This window comes from Tetrao urogallus, assembly GCF_951394365.1.
Source record: "Tetrao urogallus genome assembly, chromosome: 19".
In the NCBI taxonomy this organism is placed as follows: domain Eukaryota; kingdom Metazoa; phylum Chordata; class Aves; order Galliformes; family Phasianidae; genus Tetrao; species Tetrao urogallus.
This window is the reverse complement of record NC_136832.1, coordinates 4,262,425-4,285,116: the sequence shown is the minus strand read 5'-3', so window position 1 is coordinate 4,285,116 and position 22,692 is coordinate 4,262,425. Positions and strand designations below refer to the sequence as shown.

Below are 22,692 nucleotides of genomic sequence, written 5' to 3'. Positions count from 1 at the left end.
TTCCAGTAGAACCTGCAACTGCTGAGTACTGCATGGATGCACACCTGCTGCAGGAGATCTGCATTCAAAGGCCTCTTTTTCTATTTCAGAAGCTGCTAAAAATTTGGGGTTATTACATATTTTAGCTCACAGCTATAGTCTGAATTTAAACTCTTGTTCCCCTATAAGGGGAAGCAGGGCAACAAGAGCTGAACTTGAAGCTGAACCATCCTCAGAGCAGTGTCCTATGGACTAAAGTATCCTTCCTAGAGCCTTATGTCAGTAGTGAATCATGTGGCACACCTCTCACTGAATAGTACCCATCATGTAACTGCTGAGGTTTCAAGCCCATGTCAGCAGCCATTTATCTTAACCCTGGTTCCAGATACAGCTCTGTTCCCCCTCAAAGTCCAAGCTATGCCAGCCCTGTCCAGCCAGGTCTCACCCTGGCAAGACTGCTACATGAGGGTCTCCAATGTTGGCTGCAGAACTGGTGTGGTTAAATTTACGGAGATTTTATGGCCACGCCAAATTCTTCATTGACTCAATGTGATAACAGAAATGAATCTGCCTCTGGCCAGAATTTGCAGCCAACAGCTTTTCCTTTTATCCTCCCATTTTCAGCTGCCCCTGGTTCAATTGGCATCATCCAATGGGAGCAGTGGCAGAACCTGATGCCCATAGGAAGCACTGAGCTAAATGGGGCTTTTCATCCTGGCAGGCAGGGCTGTCATTACCCCAGCAGCAGGAGCTGTACAAGGAGAAGCCAGGGCTTAAGGATTTTAACACCTAGTGTTCCCCCAGCCTGGGCTGAGAGATGCAAAGGCCCCAAGTCAGGAACTGACTGAAAGGTAAAAAAAAAAAAGAAATTCCAAGAAGATATATAAGTTGCAAGGATCATTAAGTAACCTCAGCTTCCTAGCATGCCAAAATAGGCACTGTTTGCTTGCATTTCCATGGGATCACTCAATGTGGCTGTGGTGGCACGGTGCCTGCCCAGGAATGAACTTCAGAACAACAGAAATATCGCAAAGAATGTCAGGTGTGGGATAACAGTTGACCTTTTGGATTGAACATTTTATTTTTTTACTCTTCAAGGCAGTTTTGGCATTGATTTTTTTTTCCTTCAGGCTCTCTGCTTACAGGTCCAAATTGTTGCAATGAATATATTAGAGAGGAAAGACCGGCACACAGACAGCAGTAGGCATGAAGACAAGAATCAGGGTTCATGGACTCTGATCCAGGCCTCTTGAAACTCAGTTTTCAGATCACTGTCTTTCTCAGTTTTAATGATAGGGAAGGGTGACATTTTTGTTCAGTTTATTTTGTAGTGTCTTCAGGTGTTTCTGCAAATTTTTATTCCAAAATACAACAGAAATATTAATTGAATTTGGACATTTCCTTTGTGCATAATTACAGAATTTATTTTTGTTCAGTCACAACATGCTGTTTAAGAAAACACTTCATTTTGATTTTGGATACGTATTATTCAACATGAAATGAAAACCAAAACACAATCTTGAACCAGTCCTTTCCAAATAGAAAACTCAACATAGTCTGTTCCAAAGAAAAGCTGACTTTATCAAAATGCTTTTTTTTCCCCTTAAATCAACAAATTTCTACAAAGTGTTTTGCCTCTGATGAATTGGCATTTTTCTGACATAAAAATGAGCAATCCAAAAAAATTATAAGCAGCTCTGTGGAAAGTCTTAGCTAATTCTGGAACAGTAGCATGAAGGTGCGTAGGAAGGGTACTGCAAGGAGATGTAGAGCTGAGACTTAAAAGATTTGGGTTGAATTCTTGCAGCACTTATGAAATGATCTGGGGCAAGTCATTAATCTGCCCCGTGTCTCAATTCCCATTCTGCACAATGGGAGAAACAGCATTTCCCAATCTCAAGCTACTGCAAGGATAAAAACCTATTAACACTTATGAGATTGCTGGACTTTGATATAAGGTGTATAAATACTGAGGGAGACAGAAAGCAGAGCTGCATTTTTGCGTAGCTTAGAATGAAATTATGGGGAAGTGGACTAGCTTGGACAATAATTTAATAATAGTAGAAATAATTTCAAGTTCGGGGCAGTGTTTAATAGAAATCACTGCTCACCACCCACCATATTTTTTCCTAATAAGCAGCTCAGAAAAGTGCGATTTATCATTATTATTATCATCTATATTCATTCTATCTCTGCCACTTCACAAATGAGAGGAGTTCCTCACAAACATCTACAAAGCTAGCTCATTATCCAGCCTCCCTATTTATAACTCTCATTTATGACAATAGCTATCAAAACCTTGCCAACAGTAGGGCTGCTGGTGTGCTGACACCACTGCTCCGCAGCACGCTGAGCGGTATTATCTCACTGTTCCCTTGCGTTTCCCCATCTGTCCCTGGCCATCTGGTGTCCTTGGTCTTATAATTAGATTGTAAGCTTTTTGGGGCATGGACCGCCTTGCTGGTTGTACAACACCCTATCATGATGTTGTTCCAGTCTCAGATTCGGCACGACTGTCTTCAAAATGGGATTCTTCCTTAGGTATCAGTGTGCTCGTGCAGGAGATGGTGTCCAGCATCACCTGATGGTGTGACTTGGCGGAGGTTGCACCCATAGCACTCTTCGGTTTCAAGCTGCCTCTGAACCTCATCATAATAACAATGGTAGTTTATAATTAGCTGAAGTGCAGGGACAAATGAGCTGAAATAAGGTACCTAGTTGTTACCAGTGTGATTCTCAGCTCATTCTAGGCAGGGAGCAATTAGTGGCTTTGCACAAAAGCTTTGCTTCCTTTAGACTGCTGGTTGTACTGCCTTAATAAAGAAGGATACATAGGGTGATCTTTTGGTTCACTGAGTATTCTGACAAGTTGTAAGCAAAGTGTTGACAAAATGAAAAGAAAAAGACCTTTCTTCCTCTAAGTCATTAGGGGTCAAAAGAAGTATTTTTTTCTAACTGTTCTCTCTTAAGAGTCTGGAAGGACAAATCAAAAGGGGAAAAACTATTCCTAGTAGTTTCAAACAGAAATTTGGAAGTGTGTCCTCTTGGTGCTCTGAAAACCAACACTGACACTGTCTAATCGTTATGTTTTTTCAGCATGAACAATTTGGCAAAACAGAAGTGTGTTTTTCAACCCTGCTGTTATTATTGGAGAAGAATTTCTCATCACTCCTTCTTGCCATCCCTCACCCCTAAATTTCCCAGCTGATGAATGTGCCCCAGGTCTAACTGCTCAAACATATTTCCAACTGAAATGGGTAAAGAATAAGTGAAAATTTAGGCACTGATCAGAAACTCAGAGCAACCACTGACTTGCAGCTCCATTGCTGACAGCAGCTGGGTATCAGCCATTGCAGTTTGAGCTATAATTCTTCAAAGACTGAAATGGCCAAATTCTGTGTTCCCATGGCTCGGACTTATCTTCAGAACCTTGTATGACTTAACAAACCTTGACAGATTGGCTTCTCATCCCTTTCTGTCCATGTTCCCTGTTTTCCCATGGCACGGACACATGAGAGATGTCCTCAGCTTGGTTGGATTGCTGGCCAGTGTTTCCAGGGACAGCTAATGCTGCCTCGTGGGCAATAACCACCATCCAGCACTTTTATCTCTGAGTTACATGCAGGGCATACATTGCTCCGTTTGCAACCAGTGACCTACCAGGAGCTAAACCCTAAAGATGAAGGGCAGTAGGTGTCTGTCTGGCAGGAGAGTGTGCAAGTTGCCTTAAAGCAGGAATTGCTGAATAAAACCTAGAAGATCTCCCATACTTAAAATTAAGTGTACACTTAAGCTGTTTGCTGAAATGAGGTCAGATGTTCCTCACTTCGCAGGGTCGAGCTCTAAACTAACATAAGCTGTTTCATCTCTCCCTTGACACCTCAGTCTTTTACTAATTTATCAGCATCCTAAAGCAGCGTGTGAAGTTGCTGCAGAACAGAAGTGTTTCAGATACAAATAGCAATTGTTAGCCTCTTCCCTCTGGTAAATGGCAGCAGGCAGAAACCTCTCTCAACCTGCCAAGAACGAAATGTGGAACACAAGAATGAATTATTGGTGCATGAAGCTTAAAGAGATAGGGAACTTATTTCTTTGCTGCAAATATTGTGTTCAGTAATTTCCTGAGTCTGCATTTCTGATGGAAATAGTTTATACAGTGATGAGCATGAGAAAACAGAAGGGATATGTGCAAGATCAGTTTGATTCTAATAGAAGGGAGAAGTGCAAGGTACAGAGGTTAGAAGAAAGGTAGAAAATCCCAGGAGGCAGAGGAAGAGGAGTGTTTAGAACAAGCAATGAACAGTCAGTTCCTGCACTCTACACAGGCTTCCTGATAAGAAAAAGATCTTGCAGAATCATTTTGTGCAAAATCTATCATTCTGAGCTATCTCACTGAAGAAAAATTACCTTTTAAGTGGCTAAGTAGACACTCAGCTTTATTCCTTTCTTCTCATTTCAAGAAACAATGGGAGTAACAGCACTTGCCTGCCTTACTAGAGTGCTGAGAGCTTTAATTAATGTCTCTAATTCAATTTGAACTCCTTGGATAAAAGGCACTGCCTTGTGACAGCAAAGGTATCGCCCAAAATAGAATATAATTAACACACCGATATCAATCACAATGAAATTAAGTGTACATTCAAATACAACTTGCACTTTAAAGAAAGCACCTGCCTATGTTTCCTGCAAGAATCCTGAATACTTATAAGACAAGGAACATTTAATGTTCCGGGCTGAATTCGAGTTATAATAAGGCCATCTTTATCTGCCTAATTAAGAGGCTTTGTAACACTGGCACTGACAGATATGCCTTCATGATGGACAGTGCTGGAAACTGACCATAAAATGACTTGGAATCAGTACCTCTCATATTTTGTATCCAGCACTTATTTACTGTGAACTTTAGCCTGTGTCCTGGCTCACCCACTGATCATGTTTATTAACAGATGTGATAATCTCATCATTCAGTTCACTGAGATGAAACCAAAAGAACCCAGATCACTGCATTACTGTATGATGCTCCAGAATGGGAATGAGCTTTATTGGCTTGGATTTTTCTAACTGCTGCTTTGCAAAGCTTGCTGACACCAAGGGGTGGTTGCTTCTCCTTGCTTTTAGGAGATGAACACCTAACGCACCATGTGTGCAACAGGACAGCCTTTTGCTAAGTGCTATACTCAGATGATGGCCTCTCCAACAAGACTGCAAATCTGTCAAACAAATAATACCATGTGTCCAAACTGATAGTTGGAAAGTGAGGCAAAAGAAAGCATTTAAGGGCATTGCCCAAAATAATGGAGGATGTATTGGGCAGAGTTGAACAGAATGATTCCAGGTTCCTGGATCAAAATCCACTTCCAGCAAGACCGTCCTTTAATACAGAGATTGTGTCTGTGCCAGATTCAGCTTTCAGTTACTCTCAGGTCTCCTACCAAAGGCTACATACTTGGAGACATTCCTCCTTCCTCTTCTTCCCCCACATGCCTTGCTGCCTTGCACAATCCTCAGAACATATCTTGTATCTGTGGAGCCTCATAACACCACATAACAAATTAATTTCTGATTCAAACTTGTTAGGAGTTAGATTGAATAGACCTCACATTATTGCCTCAGACGCAGAATAATCCCACTTCAGTAAGCTTTAGAGCTTCCACAGGGACCAGCCCCATGATGTGTATTAATATTTAACGTGAAACAACATCTCTACAGCAGCTACAGGGGGGAAAAAGATACTACTAAAAAATTAAAGTTGGTTTTGTGGTAGTCATCTAGACCCAGTTGTGCTCTACCATCCTCACTGCCTCGGGCACCATTGCCTGCTCTCAGCACTGATACCTCCAGCCAGCTTCCAGACAGCAAGGAGACCATTTCTTGGCATCTCAAGGCAAGTGCTTGTCATGTCTAGAAGTCTTGGTTAAGGCATCACAACGCCGCTCATCCAACCTAAAAAGAAAAGAAGGGAGGATGATGAAGAGGTGTGTGGGGAGAATTAATGAATATTGCTTCTCTCTTGTAAGCTGAAATTTCCCCAGTGTATGCTGCTTGTGGATGCGACGACACAGTGGGATTTCTCTGAAACCCACTTCATTTGATTCTTCTCCTGTTTCAGTTTGTGCCTGTACTGTGCTGGGAACTGGAGGTAGGCTGTCACTCCGCTTTGGTGTGTAAGAGCTCCCTGCCTCTCTGCAATAGAAATTCAATAGGAAGTGAAATGTTTAAAGGAAAACTGATCTAGGCTGGCTGATGGAGGAAGTAGTTACAGAAGAGTTTAATGAACAGACAAGCAAGGGAGTTTGGACGATGTGTAAAGATTGTTATCAGCAGCAAATCTACACACCCATCTAATGGCAAATACGCTGGGCTTGCAGCTGCTTACAGGGATGGCAGGGGGCTATGGGTGTGCAAAGAGCAGCGGGACAGAGAAATGAGAGAAACATTCCCCTGAACAGGAATTTGGAAGTGCATGGGATGTAGGTGAGAGCATGTCCAAATAGCCACTTCAGGTTCATGCCACATGTGAGTGGAAGCAGATATGTACCATATCTCACTGAAAGTACACTGTGTTCTCCTCAATGTGGGGCTAGAAACTCTCCAAGCCCAGTTTTGTAAGGCGAAGTAGAACCACTCCTTTCTGAGAAATGATGGGCTAAAGCACTGAGATGTGTCGGGTTTATGGCACAAATGAGAGGCAGTGGTGAGGGCTAATATTAAAAACATCTCCAGAAGGGGAACAGCCTCTTTGGTTACGAGCTACAGGTGCCATTATTATTAATAACAGTAATATTCTATCGGCAAGCGGAAAGAAGTTTATATGTGCCCGACAGAAAAAAAGCAAACATTCGTCGACTTTCCCATAGTTAATTTTTTTCATTTCTTCATGCAGCGCAACAGCTGATCGTCGTTTTTAACCAGGCTTACACAACTCCTTTTTGTCAAATGCTGTTGAGCTCGCTGCAGCTCTGTGAGCACATGCTGTGCACACGTGCAGACTCCCACACGCTCGGTGCACGCGTACTCCAGTCTCGTGCTCCCCATTACACTCCCAGGTTCAATATGTCTGTGCAGAGACATGTGCTCGCTGCCATGGGCGGCAGCATTGCTTTGGTCTCAGTGAAAGCTCCTGGAGCAAAGGGGATGATGACCACATTGGCTGCAGAGCTGGTGCCCTCTGGTCTATACAATGGTGCCTGCAGTGCTGAAGCACTCATGTCTACATGCAGTGCTGCAAATGTGTATCTGTCCTGGCTCTCTGCGCTATATTCTGCAAAAGTGGGTGTCTATCAGCTGTCCTGAGGACAACCTTTGGCTAGGTTGGTATGGCCAGAGAGGGGCACACAGCTTTGAGACCACTCTGCCTGCCTGGGCATCCCCACCATGCTGCCACATCTCTGCAAGGATGGAGCTCAGCAAGGATGGAGCAGATGGACAAGGGGAGGGCAGCAGGAGGAACATGCCCTATGTGCAGAGAGGAGCAGAGCAGCCTCACCAACACCCTGCCATGTGAATATTCTGACCCAGCGAGCTGGGGGCACAACCTGCATGTGGGGCTGCTGCTGTACTGCATTCCCTTGCATGTAGCAAGCTGCAGGGGAGGGGCTGCTGCCAGGCATGGATGCTGACAAACCAAGCTGCTCCCTTGCACCAATGGAGCACATGGCTCTGTTTTGAGAGGGGCACGGTGCCAGCAGCATTACTGCGGAGGTGGATGATCTAACGGCTGAAATGCTGGAAATGGAATTGAGTCGAGGGCTTTCTTCCAGCTGTATCCATAGCTTGCTGCGTAACCTTTGGTGAGGTGTTTCACCCCTCTGTTTCCCTTCCCACTCATCATATGTCTTGTCTATTCAGACGTTGAACACACTGGGGAGAGGAGCTGGGCTGCCTGCAGCCACGATTCATACAGGAGGGGGATGGCGTGCCCCGCACCAGGTGCTGGGGAGCATCCCCTTCAGCTCCCTAGTAAAATATGTTGAATATGCATGTTCAGCACATCTCCCCACAGAGCCTTGATCTTGGGAAGAGCCTCAAGGTCCTACAGGAGCCCAAATAGCAGCAGCCCCTATCCCCCGCCTCCAAACACACACCTCCCTGGCACCCAGGCAGCAAAGCAGGTTGGGGTGATTTTTTTGGCTTTCAAAATTTGGCTGGATTCTATAGTTGTGTGTGCATGTGTGTGTGTGTGTGTGTGTGTGCGCGCGTCTGCGTCTGCATGTGCTTGTTGCTGAAACCTGGGTAATTATTTTATTTCTTTTTTGGCAACACTTTAAAGTAAGAGCTGGGTCTTTATAGATTGCTCAGGTTGCGCGGAGTATGGATTACAGATCGTCAGAGAGACATGAAAGCAGAAGACACGTTTCTCTGGCACAGCATTAAAGGGACAATAACCGGGTAATTGTAGCCCGGGGTGCGGCCACCTTCTGCGCCCAGCCCTCGCTCATCTCCACGGCATTGCAGAGCATTGCACGAGGGAGATGATGGAAAAGCTGGGGTGAGGATGTCTCAGGTCAGGACCTAGTTATTTCAAAGGTGGTATGCGCTCAGGAGGTTAAAGGCACCACTTAAATACATGAATAAAACGCTGCCAAATACTTCAAGCAGTAACACACAGGCAGACTGAAGGCTTTTAAAAAGTGATTTTTCATGTCTGTTTTCACCCCGAGAGATGATTGTCAAAGGATCAAAGCAATTCCCATTTTTAAACTCTCTCTTTCTCTCCCTTCTCCCTCCCCTCCATTTCTCTCTCTCTTTCCTTCCTCCTCTTCCCTCTCTTTTTCAACAGGACTCCACAGAATGGAGCAAGAATGAGAGGAAAAAGGCAGACAGAAAAGCATGAACTGGAGGCTTGTTGAGTTCCTCTACCTCCTGTTTATATGGGACCATATACTAGTACAGCCCTCCCACCAGGACCCAGCTGCCACCAACCAACATGTCTCCAAGGAGTTTGATTGGCTTATTTCAGACAGGGGGCCTTTCCACCACTCGCGGAGCTACTTATCCTTTGTGGAAAGACATCGTCAAGGATTTACAACCAGATATAAAATATACAGGTATGTTGGTTTCCTAAAGCACCTGTGACTTTGAGGAGTTGTTAGGTGGTGGGCACACAGCCAGTTCTCTTGGGATCAAGGCTTGTTGTCAATGGAGGGATGCATCACTGTACCCATTCCACCTAGAAATGCTTCTTAGGTTCCCCACAGTCCTCTGGTGGCAATGCAGGTTGCTTCAGAGACTTGTCTGTATTGCTGTCATGTAGTTTGAGAACTTCAACTCCTGCACTTCATCTTTGGGGCAGATCCATTCACAGGCTCACAAGCTTGTTTCTCAAGTCAGTGTCCCAACCAGCAGACCAAGTTTCTGTACCAAATTCATGCATGTGCACTGCCAACAGCATAAGGTTCATGTGGGCGAGAACACACGTAAAGATGCACAGTGCATGTGCCTAAGCTGTGTGCTGCCTACTGCAGCCCTCTGCAGATGGTTCCTGTGCATGGGTTGGACTTGTCCCCAGAACCGTGAGCTTGGTTTGAAAGTCATTCAATTAAAAAACTACAGCAAATAAGCAGAATTTGGATTTCCCTTCGCCTTCTAGGTTTTGAAGCCTTTGTTGTTGCCTGTTTCAAGTGCTTCTTGGCAGCTGTGATATTTAGAAATATACTTATCTTTTTTGCTATTTGAATATGAAAAGCTGGAGTGCTCATGTGAGCCTCCTATTGCAGCAGCAGGCACTTTGGAAGGAAGGGGAATAAGCCAGCAAGTATCATGAGATTTGGGCTAAAACCCAGAGAGACTGCAAAACTCTCATAGACATGTGCACATTTACATAATTATATAGTCCTGTTGTGTTTCAGAAAGACACTTGCAAACATATCGACGCAAACTAGTAGGTGGGAAAGTGTTGGTGAGTAGCCTACTGGCAGCATGCACACAGATGCACACACAGACTGCTGGGGTCAAGAGGAGCAGAAAACCAAGTGCATGCGGTAGCGTCCTCCCGTGGGCAGAAAGCCAAAAGCATCTGCAGAGTAATAGCAACATGCGAGACATCATCTATGTGTGGAGAAGAAAAATGAGTTCTGCCTGTCCCATGGCCTCCAGCGAGTGCAGCATCCCCTCCCCTTGCAGCAGCCCACAGAGCAAGGGCAGGTTAGCATGGTTGGAAAATATTGTCCTGGCTTGTTGTCTTCATTCAAAACAGCCTGGGGGATGTCAGCTCCAGAAAGCAGAAATTATCTTGCCACGCTTCCTTTAAGGACACCTCACAGCTTTTGCTTGCACAGAGGAGCAGGGAATCAGGGAATACATGTTTTTTTCACAAAGGCTTTGCTGGCTATGCGTAACCTCAGCTCCCCCCCTCCCCTGGCTGACAGCTTGCACCCTGATCGAGGCTGTGCACCCCTGCCCCATGCAGTGCCTCTGGAAATGGCTTTGCCCTTTGCTAAAGAGCTTTTCAGCCCTCAGTGCCATGCAGCAGTCTGCAGGAGCTGTAGCAGGAGGGAAATGCCTGCAATGTCTGTGTTCAGACACATCCAGGGACTGTCAGTGTAGGTCAGGGCAGAGATCCATCAAGCCTGGGATCCTGTCTCTGAGAATCACGGAGAAACGGGGCTGGAAGGACCTTGAGAGGTCATTTAATCCATGGCTCTCCCCCAAGGCAGACTCAGCCATACCTGTGTTGCATCTGACAAAGGTTTTGGCAATCTCTCATGAAAGGTTTCCTGTGAAGGAGAATTCACACCCCGAGCAGGCAGCCTGTGCCGCCACTTTGTTGTCTCTGTCTTCATAAAGGAGAGAAAATTTTGCTCAAATTTAATGTGAAACCTGTGATTTCTGGCTAGTGAGAAGAAAATTCCCCTTTGGTTTGTAGGAGACTGCAAAAGGCTTGAAGGTCTATTTCAGTTCAGGGTGAACTTCATACATGGCAAGTGGAATAGGGACTGCATTTCACAGAATCACAGAATCACAGATCACAGAATCACCCGGGTTGGAAGGGACCTCAAGGATCATGTAGTTCCAACCCCCCTGCCTAGCAGGGCCACCAAACATACACATTTAGATCAGGTTGCCCAGGACCCCGTCCAACCTGGCCTTGAACACATCCAAGGACGGGGCATCCACAACCTCCCTGGGCAGCCCGTTCCAGGGCCTAACCACTCTCCTTGTAAAGAACTTCCCCCTAACATCCAACCTAAATCTTCCCTCCTTCAACTTGGATCCATTTCCCCTAGCCCTGCTATTGTCAGCCCTTTTGAAGAGTTTATTCCCCTCCTGGGTGTAGGTTCCCTTCAGGTACTGATAGGCTGCAATGAGGTCACCCTGCAGCCTTCTCTTCTCCAGGCTGAACAAGCCCAACTCCCTCAGCCTGTCCTCATAGGGGAGGTGCTCCAGCCCCCTGATCATCTTAGTCACCCTCCTCTGGACCCTTTCCAAAATCTCTATGTCTTTCTTGTACTGAGGGCTCCACACCTGGACACAGTACTCCAGATGGGGCCTCACAAGAGCCGAGTAGAGAGGGACGATCACCTCCCTGTCCCTGCTGACCACCCCTCTCCTGATGGAGTCCAGGATCCCATTTGCCTTTCGAGCTGCCAGAGCGCACTGCTGGCTCATGTTAAGTCTCTCGTCCATCAGGACCCCCAGGTCCTTCTCTGCCGAGCTGCTCTCAAGGATCACTCCTCCCAGCCTGTACGGGTGCCTTTTCTCCATTTCTGCTTGGATATTGCCAAAGTACTTATCAGAGAAACTTTTGCACAGGGAGGACATGATGTTGTACCTCTTCAAAAGAGGGAGAAAATCTGGGGATGCATTTCTTGGCCATATGTTATGACTGGGAGGTGCGTGCCTCCAGCCAAGCAGTGGAGGTATTAGGTAGAGCTTTAGAGGGCTCTTTTTTCATATCCAGCTCTGCTTGCAGGACTGATCACTTGGAAAGGTGGCCCGTGCGTTTTTAAAGCAGTATCAGAATCAGGCTAGCTCTGGTGAATGAGTGGAGCCACTTGCAGTGATTCACAGCTGGACTCTGAGCACACACACTCCAGAACATGTCATCGTACTGAGAGCCACAGGGGAAAAATCTCATTTTGCAGGCTCCTTAAATTGACTTCAAGAATCTGTGAAGCTGTTGGGATTTTGTCAACTGTTTAATTCCAACATAGAGGCCTTTTTGCTCCCAAATGATGTCTCTCAATTGCTCTTTGCACTAGACTAGCCCAAGGGAGGCACATCTTCTGTGTTAAGCGTAGCACTCCTTTCTCTAGGATAGCAGCTGATTTGGTGCACAGGAATTTTCCTACACTGTCTTCTCTTTCAGTGCTCCTTTTCTCCCAGACTATTTGTTTGTTTCTTTGGCTGTTTTTTTCCTCAATCCAACAGCTCCATCTGGCAATTGCTGTTCAGTGAGGGTTCACCTGACCCCCCATCTTCTCCAACGGTCAGCAGCAGCAGATCTTAAACCAGCCATGGTGGCCAAGGTTTTGGAGTAGATGTGAAATCAGACAAGAGGACCTTGCCTATCGCTAATTGAAACGCTGTCACTTGTTTAATGGTGATTTCCCCAGTGTCTTGCTGTGCAGGAGCATGGCCACAGTGTATTAGAACTGTGTCATTTACATTGAAAACCCAGAGAGAGGAAGCCACTGTCGATGTTGCACAGCAGTGTAAGGCAATGGGCAGCATTTTCCGACTTCTACAGGTGCAACATCAGACTAAAAACTGCAGCACTCCTCCTTCCATAGCGGGTGATGTCCACGTGTCTGTCAACAGTGAGGAAGAGCCCGTTTGGGTTAGCAAGGCTAACACTGCATGAGCAGAATTGCTGCGCAACAGTTTATTTTTTCATAGATCTGGATCCAGATCTACCATCTAGCCCCAAAGCAGCTTCCTGTTAAGTCTCCAATGACTCATTCTCTCCTGTGTTTTGCATTTTGGCAGATTTTAGGACTCCTTTTAGCAGAAGTTGGACCACTGATTTTACTGGTGCCCTCAGTCAAGGTTTGCACCTTGCATGATTTATCAAGAGGAAGACAAGTATAGGAGGGAGGTGTTTTATATTGAATTATGGACAGTAGGGGTAGATACAATTGCATTAAGGAGGCACATTAATCAGCATCGATTCACACTAATAAGGCTGGTTTAGGGGGGCCTCTGGCAGGAAAATGCTGCTTTGATCATTATCTGTGCACTCTGATGCTAATGCAGATAGGGTGGCAGATGCTCAGAGTGGTTTGTGGGATGTCTGAATATTCATTATCACCATCCTTGTTGTTGTTCCTAGTCATGAGAGCCTTGGGTGCTAGATACTACACAAGGGCTGGAAAGTAGATGAAGCTCAGCTTGGCTTGAATTTGTGGCTAGGGCACTGCTTGGATCAGAAAGCACTCCTGTTACCACAGGAAAGGGGCAAGATGAGCTTTGCTGTAAGCAAGAGATTGGACTGGAGACCCCAAGGGTCCCATCTCAGTGATGTCTCTGTGATTTCCCCGATTCTCCAATTCAGAGTGGGCACTAAACTGGGTGCCCATAAAGGGATTTGCAGTACTGAGTGCAGCTCTGGCCATGCTAGAGATTTTTATTTAGTCCTAGAAAACCCACACATCTGAGCAGCTACATGCTCTCTAATTCCCTTGACAAAGAGGAAGAGAATTACCATGAAGTGAGGATCTTTACTGTGCACATAGCACAGGCTACAATTGACTTAGAAATGCAGATGCTTTTCTGCCGTTGAGCCTGGTTCTCTGTGAAATGAATAAATGAATCTGTTGACTTCCAGGAAAAGACACTCATTTTTGTTGCTGAGGAATCTGCTGTAGCACGGCCAGCACTGCCACTGCCCCCAGCCCCACACAGCAGCACAGGGCTGGGCTGCTGCACGTCCTGCTCGTTTGGCTGGATGTATGAGGCCTGTCCTTATTCCTAGGTGACAGGAGAATCCTATGTTCAGGCTGACTAGGTGCATATGAGTTTTTAATGACTGCTTTCTGTAGTTCCTAGCACAGGAATTTTGGCTTCCCTGGCCAGACCTTCTGGGCAAGTTGCATGCAAAGCTATGATTTCCACAGCTGAGGGACTGATCTGGCAGAAAACTAAGCCTTCAGGAAAACTAACAAACAAACAAAGTTCATTTTCAGCCGGATCACTTTTCCAGTCTCATTCATCGTGTTCCCAGGGGCTATTAAAGGGATGGGGCTACAGGGACAGAGGCAGAAAGGGACTGATGAAACTGCTGTTTTCAGCAACAGCATGGATTAGAGTTGTGCTGAAGTAGTTGTGAAATGGCATCCTAAGTGTGGGCAGAGAAGCCCTATTACAGCTGCCTGCGCCATTGTTTCAGTCCATTTTGTTTCAGTCCATTTTTTTTCTTCCGTCTCTCCACTCCTCATTGACTCCTTGTGCTGTTTCTCTATTGGATTGAATTTAATCTGCTGGTCACTAGAGATGTACAAATAATTGATTTTGTGGTTCACTGGTTGTATAGAAGAAAAATAACATTAAAAATGGGCTGATCTGAAACCAATGTTTGTTCAGATTTCCAGTAAAATGAAAAAATCAAAACATTTCATTTTAGGCTCAGTGGTATGTTTAAGCTTTGCTGTTTGCTTTATTTATCTTTTAATCCAGTGAAAAACAGTATTTCTTTTTTCCCATTTCTTAAAGCATAACAGCTCACCTCCCAGCACAAAGCCAACTACTGCCACTTAAGAAATGTCAATAGGGAAACACCTTGATTCAGAGTGCGTATTATTGAGCTCTTTGCTTGTCAGGGGTCTTATTTAAATTGTGTTGAATTTGCAAGTGGTCCTTCAGTCCTTGAAACTAACAATGAGGAAAAAGAAACCAAGACAGTCTGGCTATATTTATTGTTCTTTGTGAGACCTTGAGTCCAACAATTTCCCAGGGTCCAGCATTGCCTTCCCTTGCATTCAGCTTTTGGCATCCTAAAGTAAAGAAACACACACACATACATACATACATATATGTGTATATATATATGCATTTTTCCCCCAGCACTGCTCGCCAAGGGAGGCACAGCCAACACACAGCTGTAGAATGACAGCTTTGCTATGGGAAGGCTCACATTTGCTCAAAACTCAGCTGGATGCTGAGACCCAAGTGCTATGGACTGAGACGAAGCATCCAGCACAGTTGCAGTCACAGTTCCTCTCTCCCACACATAACCTGGCAAGCTTTCAGGCCCGTTCCAGTTGTCTGGATGCCTGCAGCATCACAAAAAGCACCGTGAAGGTTCTTCTCAAACAGCATTAAGGTGATGCTCTGTGCTGGTACAAATTGATAGGCACCGTTAGGCTTTTTAATCTTTGCTTTGGCTTTTTTAGTCATGCTGAAGTTCTGCTGACAAGGTTTTCCTATTAGTTTTTTATGCTATCTGTTTAAAGGGGACATCAACTTTTATGTTTTCCAGTCAGAGGCAAGGTGTTGTTTTTTTTTTAGGAGAAGCAGTGCAGCAATTGAAGGACAGAGGGAGCTGAGATGAAAGGAGGCTCTTGCCTCTGTGTGGAATGAGCAATGGGAATCTGTACGGCGTTGCATGGCAAAAAATACAAAATCTCCATAATTTACATTATGCATGTAAACGAGTGATGTACATTGGTTTGTAATCAGCGAATGCCTTGTAAATAAATGTGTGTAAACCAAAAAATTTAAATCTATTTCCATAGTGCATGTAAACAATGAAGCCTTCCAGTGTTCTCTTCAGTGTAAATGTTAATCTGAAAATGACATTACTACAAGTTGATGCAACTTCACAAGAGAGCCACGATTTACATTACTGTTTCACCGGCTCTAACGCAGCAGCTTGGCAGATGTGAGCCCTTCAGAGCTGGGGGTAAACCTGCCCATCCCATCTCACAGTATCTCCTTTTAACCACAGCCTTCATCCTTCATGTCATTCAGGGACACGCGTTGTCACTGGCGTTCCCTGCATAATGTGCCTCCCTGCAGTACTGAAAGCTTTTCATAGATTTGCATAAGAAGGAGAGAGGCAGGAGGAGGGTGGCAGGGGATGGCTTGGGCTGAGCTGTGTGGTGCTGAGCCCTGGAAGCAGGGCTGCAGGAGCAGCTGTGTTGGCTGCGGGCAGATTCAGATGGTGAGGGCTCGCAAGCATCCTTGGCAGCTGTAGGAGTCAACAGAAGGATGCATCTTTTTTGCACCTTTGATATTCTTGAGAACACAGGGCAAATGGAAGGATAAATTGCACCAACCTCTGGTATGATCAGAGCTGCTAAGATCTGGGCAGAGAACATCCCAGCAAGCTTTGTGGAAAGGTAGACCCTCATCTCAGCTTGACAGCTCACAGCTGTGGGGAATGGTGTAGGAGCACCGTTAGTTGATGAGTCTGTGTCCTGATAGGGTGCTGGTAGTGAGGACGGAGGATTTCTGCAGGAAAGCATGCACAGGAGCTGCACAACAAGCACGGCACAGCACTAACTGGCTGCCCTGCTTGCTGACTGCAGTAAACTCTTCATTGAATCAGCTGAGTTTTATCATAGTTCTACAGAGTGGCAAACACAAGCACCAAAACTTCCCTTAGGAACCCAGAGTCAAACACTGTAGCCATCCTCCCAGCCAACCACAGAGTCAGCATGGACAAACAGTTCAAGTCATTGAGGCTTCCAAATAGATCTGTGCCCTGCTGGGCTGGCAGGGAGCATCCTGCCCCTTGGGGACCTTGTGCAGGGTTCTCCCTTCTGCTTGGAGGTGATGGCAGGAGGGCTCCCCCCAGATGGCCCCCAAGGCTGCTCCAGCTTGCTGCCACAGCACTCACTCTACATGCTCATCTCACAGGTGACAGTCCAGGGGCTTGGGAACACATTTTGAAGGCTAACAAGCCAAGGAGAAACCTTTGCTCCTTTTTTTCTTCTTCTTTTTCTTCTTTTTTTTTTCTTTCTTTTTTTGATCAGATTATTAATTCTGCTTTTACATCAGGCAGATGCTTATTTCAGCAGAGAAGATGTTACATTAAAAAAATAGCAAAAAAAATAAATCCTGTTAGATGCATGGGATAATTTTGTTCTGGCACCAGTAGCACTAGGAGATGGCATGACTGTACCTATTATAGGGGTTTTTCTATTTCTGGATCCCTCTAATGTTTCCCATGGGTTCCACAAAGTATGGTTTCTTTTCCCTTTTTCCTTTCTTTTTTGCTGATTGCCACCCACCAGCCTCTGTAAATGGAACAAGACATGTCCCACTGGGGCAGGCAGAGCCACGCAGGCTGGCTTCCTGTGTTAAACAACTAAATGCTGCTACAGAACCCAAGGACACCTCCAAAAACAAATCCAAGAATCAGCTTTGCCTGGTGCAGGGACAAAGGAGGGCTAAGGCCAGCCCCTTGTGCAAGGCCCTCCTCTCCCAGCAGCATCCAACCAAGTCCATGATGTGGCTGCTCTGAGTGCAGCCTGATCTGGCCCAGAGAGCCCAGGGCAGGTGACCCCTGCTCCTCTCCTGGGTAGTGGGGTGGAGGCAGGGTTTAGATTCATAGAGAATGGGGTTTAGGTGATGCCTTCCTGCCCCATGCCCACTGTGTGCCGTAGAGATGCTGTGAGCCAATGCTAAGCCTTGCAGCTCCACATCTTGGACAGCCAGGCTGCATTTCACACCCATGGTGCTCTCCAAGTTCCACCCTGACAATCCTGTATTCTGCACAAGGAAAGCCTCCTGCCTGCCCTGAGAGGTCAGCCCTCAGCTCTGGCTCCAGAAGGATCCAAGCTGAGGGCAGCAAAGGGATGGGATTCTCCCAAGTATCTGCTGTGCATCTAAATCACTGCCCTGCTGACTGCACAGAGCACTAACAGCCTGCCTGGGGCCCTGCTCCCACAGTCATGTGACGACATCAGTATTTAAGCTTTAATTAAGAAATGAGCGTGGGGAGGGAGGGAAGAGTCTCTAGCCCTTACGACTGCAAAGGAAAGCTTGGAAACACGACCCAAGTGCGAGCAACATCTGCTTCAATGTGCAGCCGGCTCTCAGCAGAGGGAGAGCAGCTGGGAGGGAAAATTATTACATCTGATTCCCATCCAGGTCAGCCTGCTTGTGCTTCTGCTGGCCATGAAAGCATTTGCTTCCAGAAAGGAGGGTTCCTACAAAAGCTGGGTGATGGCAGAATTGCACCAGGCTGCTGGCTGCCCTGTGCTCCTGCCGGCTCTGTTGGGTGAAGGAGAAGAGCACACCTGCTGGCCCCAAAGTCCAGAAGCTCTGATGTGCTTGGTACTGCAACAGTCTTTTGTTTCCATGGATAAGTAACACAAAAAGCAGCAGAAGAGCTACTCAACTGTAGCTCATAGTTTGGGCCTCTCTGACTTACTGATAGATCTGGCTAGCTTCCTGACACTGACCCCTGCTGCTGATATAACTAGAGATCTTGTAATTTCTGCCATAAAAATGCTCCTTTAGAAACTGCCAGCAAGGGATGCATGGACTAGTAGCCTCTGGCAGGTTGCTCGGAGCACAAGGATGAGTTTGAGCACTGGTTTCAATAGCAGAGCACTGTGGGGCACTCAGAGGATTCAGCATAAGTGAGAACACAGGCACATATCCACAGATAGACTCTGCCTCCCCACAGCTATCCAAGGTGGAAGAAGGACAGGGTAAATCCCAGCACTATATGTCACTGTATCCCAGAAGTTGTTTCCTCTGTGCACGTGCCCCTGCCCAACCTTGCTCTCCTTTCTTCTACACTGATTCTATTCCTTTCAGCAAAAGAAAACCCACCTATGGCATATGCAGCAGTAAATATTTCAGTGTTAGCTTCCAGCTCTTGAGCAAAAAAACAGCAAGAACATTACTTTTTACTCCCTTCCAAACGTCTGGGGCTCTCCCCAGGGAGTGCAGCTGCGCAGCCTGGCTAACACTAATAAGAGAGCTTGGTACACAGGGCAAACTGTGTGCTGCATGAGTAAGAGAATAAGAAGACAAGAAGATAATAAGGCAAGAAGGCTGCTACCTTCATCTCTAGTTAAAGATCAGTCCATATGAGACGAGGTTTTTCTCCTTGCACTTGACATCCCTTCCTGTTTTTCTCACCCTGCAAAAATCTCCGACTTTCCCTCTCCTGCCCAAAAAGACTCCCGACTGTTTCAGGGAAGAATTGGGTATTTGAAATCTGTGCCGTACTCCAGCAGCCGAGTGTTGCTGCATCACATGGTGAAGCTGTATCTGAAGACTATTTAGTGTCTCTTCAAGTCCCACACTTTCAGAGTCCTGTGATTATGTAAGAGTCTCAACTCAATTTTTAAAGTAAGTTTACAGCCCTCATAATTGCAGAGGGAAACTTGATAATATGACTCCTACATACTCAGAAAGCAGAAGGCAAAAAAAAAAAAAAGAAAGAAAGAAAAAGCAAACCTGAAGTTTATCAGATTTTAAAAGTCTCATGAATTTTAAAACCAATCCCTTAATTCTTTTTTGGAGGCTGACTCATGATTTTCAAACAGTTAGCAATATGGCTGTAGGGATTGTAAGGCTGGTTTGTTATCTTGTTAGCTAACTTACATAAAATATCTGAACCCGTGGAGACTCCAAGATTGAGTATTGCACTTGAGGACACAGCCGGAGAGAATAGTGCCTTGTCTTCTGTATGGATGCTGAGGACCTGCTCTTAATCCAGCTCTCTAGTCGCTACGGCAGCATAAATATTTCCCAGAATGATATTAGTGCTAATCGTATGAAGGAGAATAGCCATAATATTGATCTTAATAATACTTAGGTTATTAAATTTGAGTTTGAAGGTAGTTTTGTGGGGCGATTCATAATTGTAAATCTCGTCAGACTGCATCAGCAGGGAAAGCAAGTCATGGAGCAAGAGCATTGCAAACACAAAGAGAAATACATTCTGGAGCCTTCCGTCCTACTATAGGATTGCACGCTGAACAGACACATGCGGATGCTAGCAATGCTAATTGTGTGATAATCTCAGATGAGCTTAATTAAAAGGGTGTTGCAACAACCTGCTCTAATGTTTCCTTCAAGCACATGCATCACCCTGGGGCACTTTATTCCTGGAATATTTGCACACACATGCATCAAGACAGGGCTACTCCTGTGATGAGATGAAGGGGGACTGCCACTGTCACCACTGAGCAGCGGGCTCACATTTCCCAGCTGTGTTTACCCAGACTGAGCACATTCAGTTTCTGGGTCATGCCCACTGGAGAGGTAGGGAGGGAGCAAACACACCGTGCTTGTAGATGTGCCCAGAGCCTCACAGATGGGAGCTGTAGTGTTTGAGGTACACTCGGATGTTGGGGTGATGAGCATCTTGTGTGGCTGTGGTGGATTAAAGGAAATCTGAAGATATTCTTCTGTGAAATGGCTCAGTAGTAGGGGACAGAATAAGTCCTACTAGCCCTTCTAGCATACAACAAAGGAGGAATAAAGAGCGTGGAAGAGGCTGAATGCTACTATATATAATAAGCTTACAAGATAATTGCCAACTGTATTTGGACTGATTTTTCTTCTGCAGAAGAGGCATGAAAGCAAGTGTATTGTTTTCACTCCTGGGAACTGAGATATTTTCACCATGCCTTTAGAAAAAACATAGTGCTTCATCTCCCCACTTAAGCATATCAGCTCCATTGGTGGCTGTCTCCTGCACGACTGTGGGTCAGCATCAAAGGTAAAGATGCTGTAAGCGCAGCTGCTGCCTGCTGTCTGCTATGGAAGCTGCTCAGCAATCTGTCAAAGTCTTGCAAGTGTTTGTACCACTGGGGTGGGATTATTTCTCACAGTGGCAGGGATTGCATGCTGAAAGTAAAAGAGAGACAGTGTGCTTCTAGAAGGAGGAGGGAAGGCAAATGGCAGGATGACAAAGCCTTTGTGTTTTAGGTGTAGTAATATTGCCTCGGGGAAGGAAATATTTTCCTCAAAGTGAGGTTTTGTCAACATGTTTTGTTTTGTTGGCACAAAGTGTTTGAGGCTGATGAATTGGCTTCAGTGCATTTGTGAAGTCGCAACCTCTCGGGTCACTAGTGACTACAGCAAAAGAGAGATCTAAGAAATGAGCCATTTTGACAAAATTCTGTCTGGTGAAAACATCGCAAGCTGTTCCAGATCCTTCCAGAATGGAGCGATGCCAGATCCTGCAGCCATGAAAGTAGCAGCGAGAAAGTGTAATCTCCTGGATGGCTCCAGCCACAACTGCAGTCAGATCTCTCCCGAACATGAGCGATTTAGGCTTTGTCTGGGGACACAAAGCTGAAGTCCATCCCAATTACAGATGAGTTACCATCAGGTGCCATGGGGACAGTGCAAAGGGACTGAGGAGTAACGGATTAGCCAACGCGCTCAGAAATATTGAGCAACCCACGACTACCTCCTATTGTGCTCGTGCCAGTGGAAATCCTTCTTAGCATGGCATATTTTATTCAATTTTTAAAAGCTCTCAATTTTTCATTTAGGAAGAGAAGTTGGAGCAGCATCCAATCTGTAATCAATCAGCCCGCCTCTGCAGAGCGGCTCTGAGGAAGCGCTCTTGCTCTTTGGTCCTTTATCTTCTCTGTGAACTCACAGAAATTATATTTCTGAATGGGATTAAGAGTGAGGGAGAACTACGTCCAGGGCAATACTCAGTAAACCTTGCAGACCATCGTCTTGGAGTAACCAGCCCTACTGAGTATATCCCCAAGCACAGCGCGTCCGTCTCCATACAGAAGAAGCAGATGATGCCTCACAGAAGCTTGGTCCCCACTTTAAAAAGGCATTTGAGTACCTTATTTTAATGGTGCTTAACTGTCTAAGTGCCACATTCCTTCAGGTTTTAGTGGGCATTATAAAATCAGGAACTTTTGAGCAGGATCGCTACCTTAAATGAGACTGTCCATAGCATAAGACATGGATTTGTTATGCCTGGTAATAAATCACTAGAAATACACAATGATTAAGGGAATAGTAGAAAACACAGGCCATCCAGGGATCTCAAAGCTGTTTGCAGCCCTTACTTAGGGTTGTTTTTAATAGCTGAGGATAAGACTGAGTTTTGTTTGTTTGTTTCAAATGAATAAATTAATCATTAGTAAAATATTATGCAGTTCATCAAATATATTATTCACCAGCTATTTGTCAAAATAACAGCTCACTCATATATTATCAGAGCTAAGCATTTATAATGTGTTTATATCTAGTCAGCAGATGATTTATTCAAGCTTTGGAGGAATGGGTTAGTTATTGACCAGTTTAAATCACGGCTCCCTTGGGAGGTGGAGATGTATTAGGCTGTGAGCTCCTGGCGAACCTGGTTTTTGCTGCATTGCTGTTCAGCTCCTGGCCCCACAAGCAGAGTCCTGTGGCTGGGTTTCCTTTTGACTCTACGTCAATATGAATAATTATAGTTCTGCTTATCTATACCTTTGCCAAGACTATCTTGGGCAGGAAAAATTCAGCCACTGATTCAAGATCGAACCTTGATCTGAGTTCTCTACACTCCTGTAGGACCAGTGCCTGACCCCAACATGAAAGTCCCCATTCCTTCTTCCACATCTCAACTCTTCAGTGTCTCTTCACCTCCCGGTTGCAGGAAAAGAGTGTTGAGGAATCCCTGTCCCCCACTGCCCCTTCTCATGTGATTTTTGTACTGCTGGGAAGGAACAGAGGAGCCCTTTACCAGGTTCCTCCCAGCTCCTCGCCCATGCCAGCGAGCTGGCCTCCTTCCAGCAGAGCCTCAGCAGAGCAGAGTTGTGTGACCAACAGTCACTGCCTCCCGCTGGC

At 45.6% G+C, this 22,692-nt stretch overlaps 1 protein-coding gene across 1 annotated transcript in view; it reads left to right on the top strand.

Annotated features, from left to right (window-relative positions):
- Positions 1-8,808: 8,808 nt before the first annotated feature.
- Positions 8,809-22,692, top strand: part of BRINP1 (BMP/retinoic acid inducible neural specific 1) — a gene marked incomplete at both ends in the record, with an annotated part of 53,478 nt that continues 39,594 nt past the window's right edge. The window contains one exon of the mRNA XM_079544723.1: positions 8,809-9,026. Within this exon, the coding sequence (XP_079400849.1) occupies positions 8,809-9,026 (218 nt within the window). The remainder of the gene's footprint in view (positions 9,027-22,692) is intronic.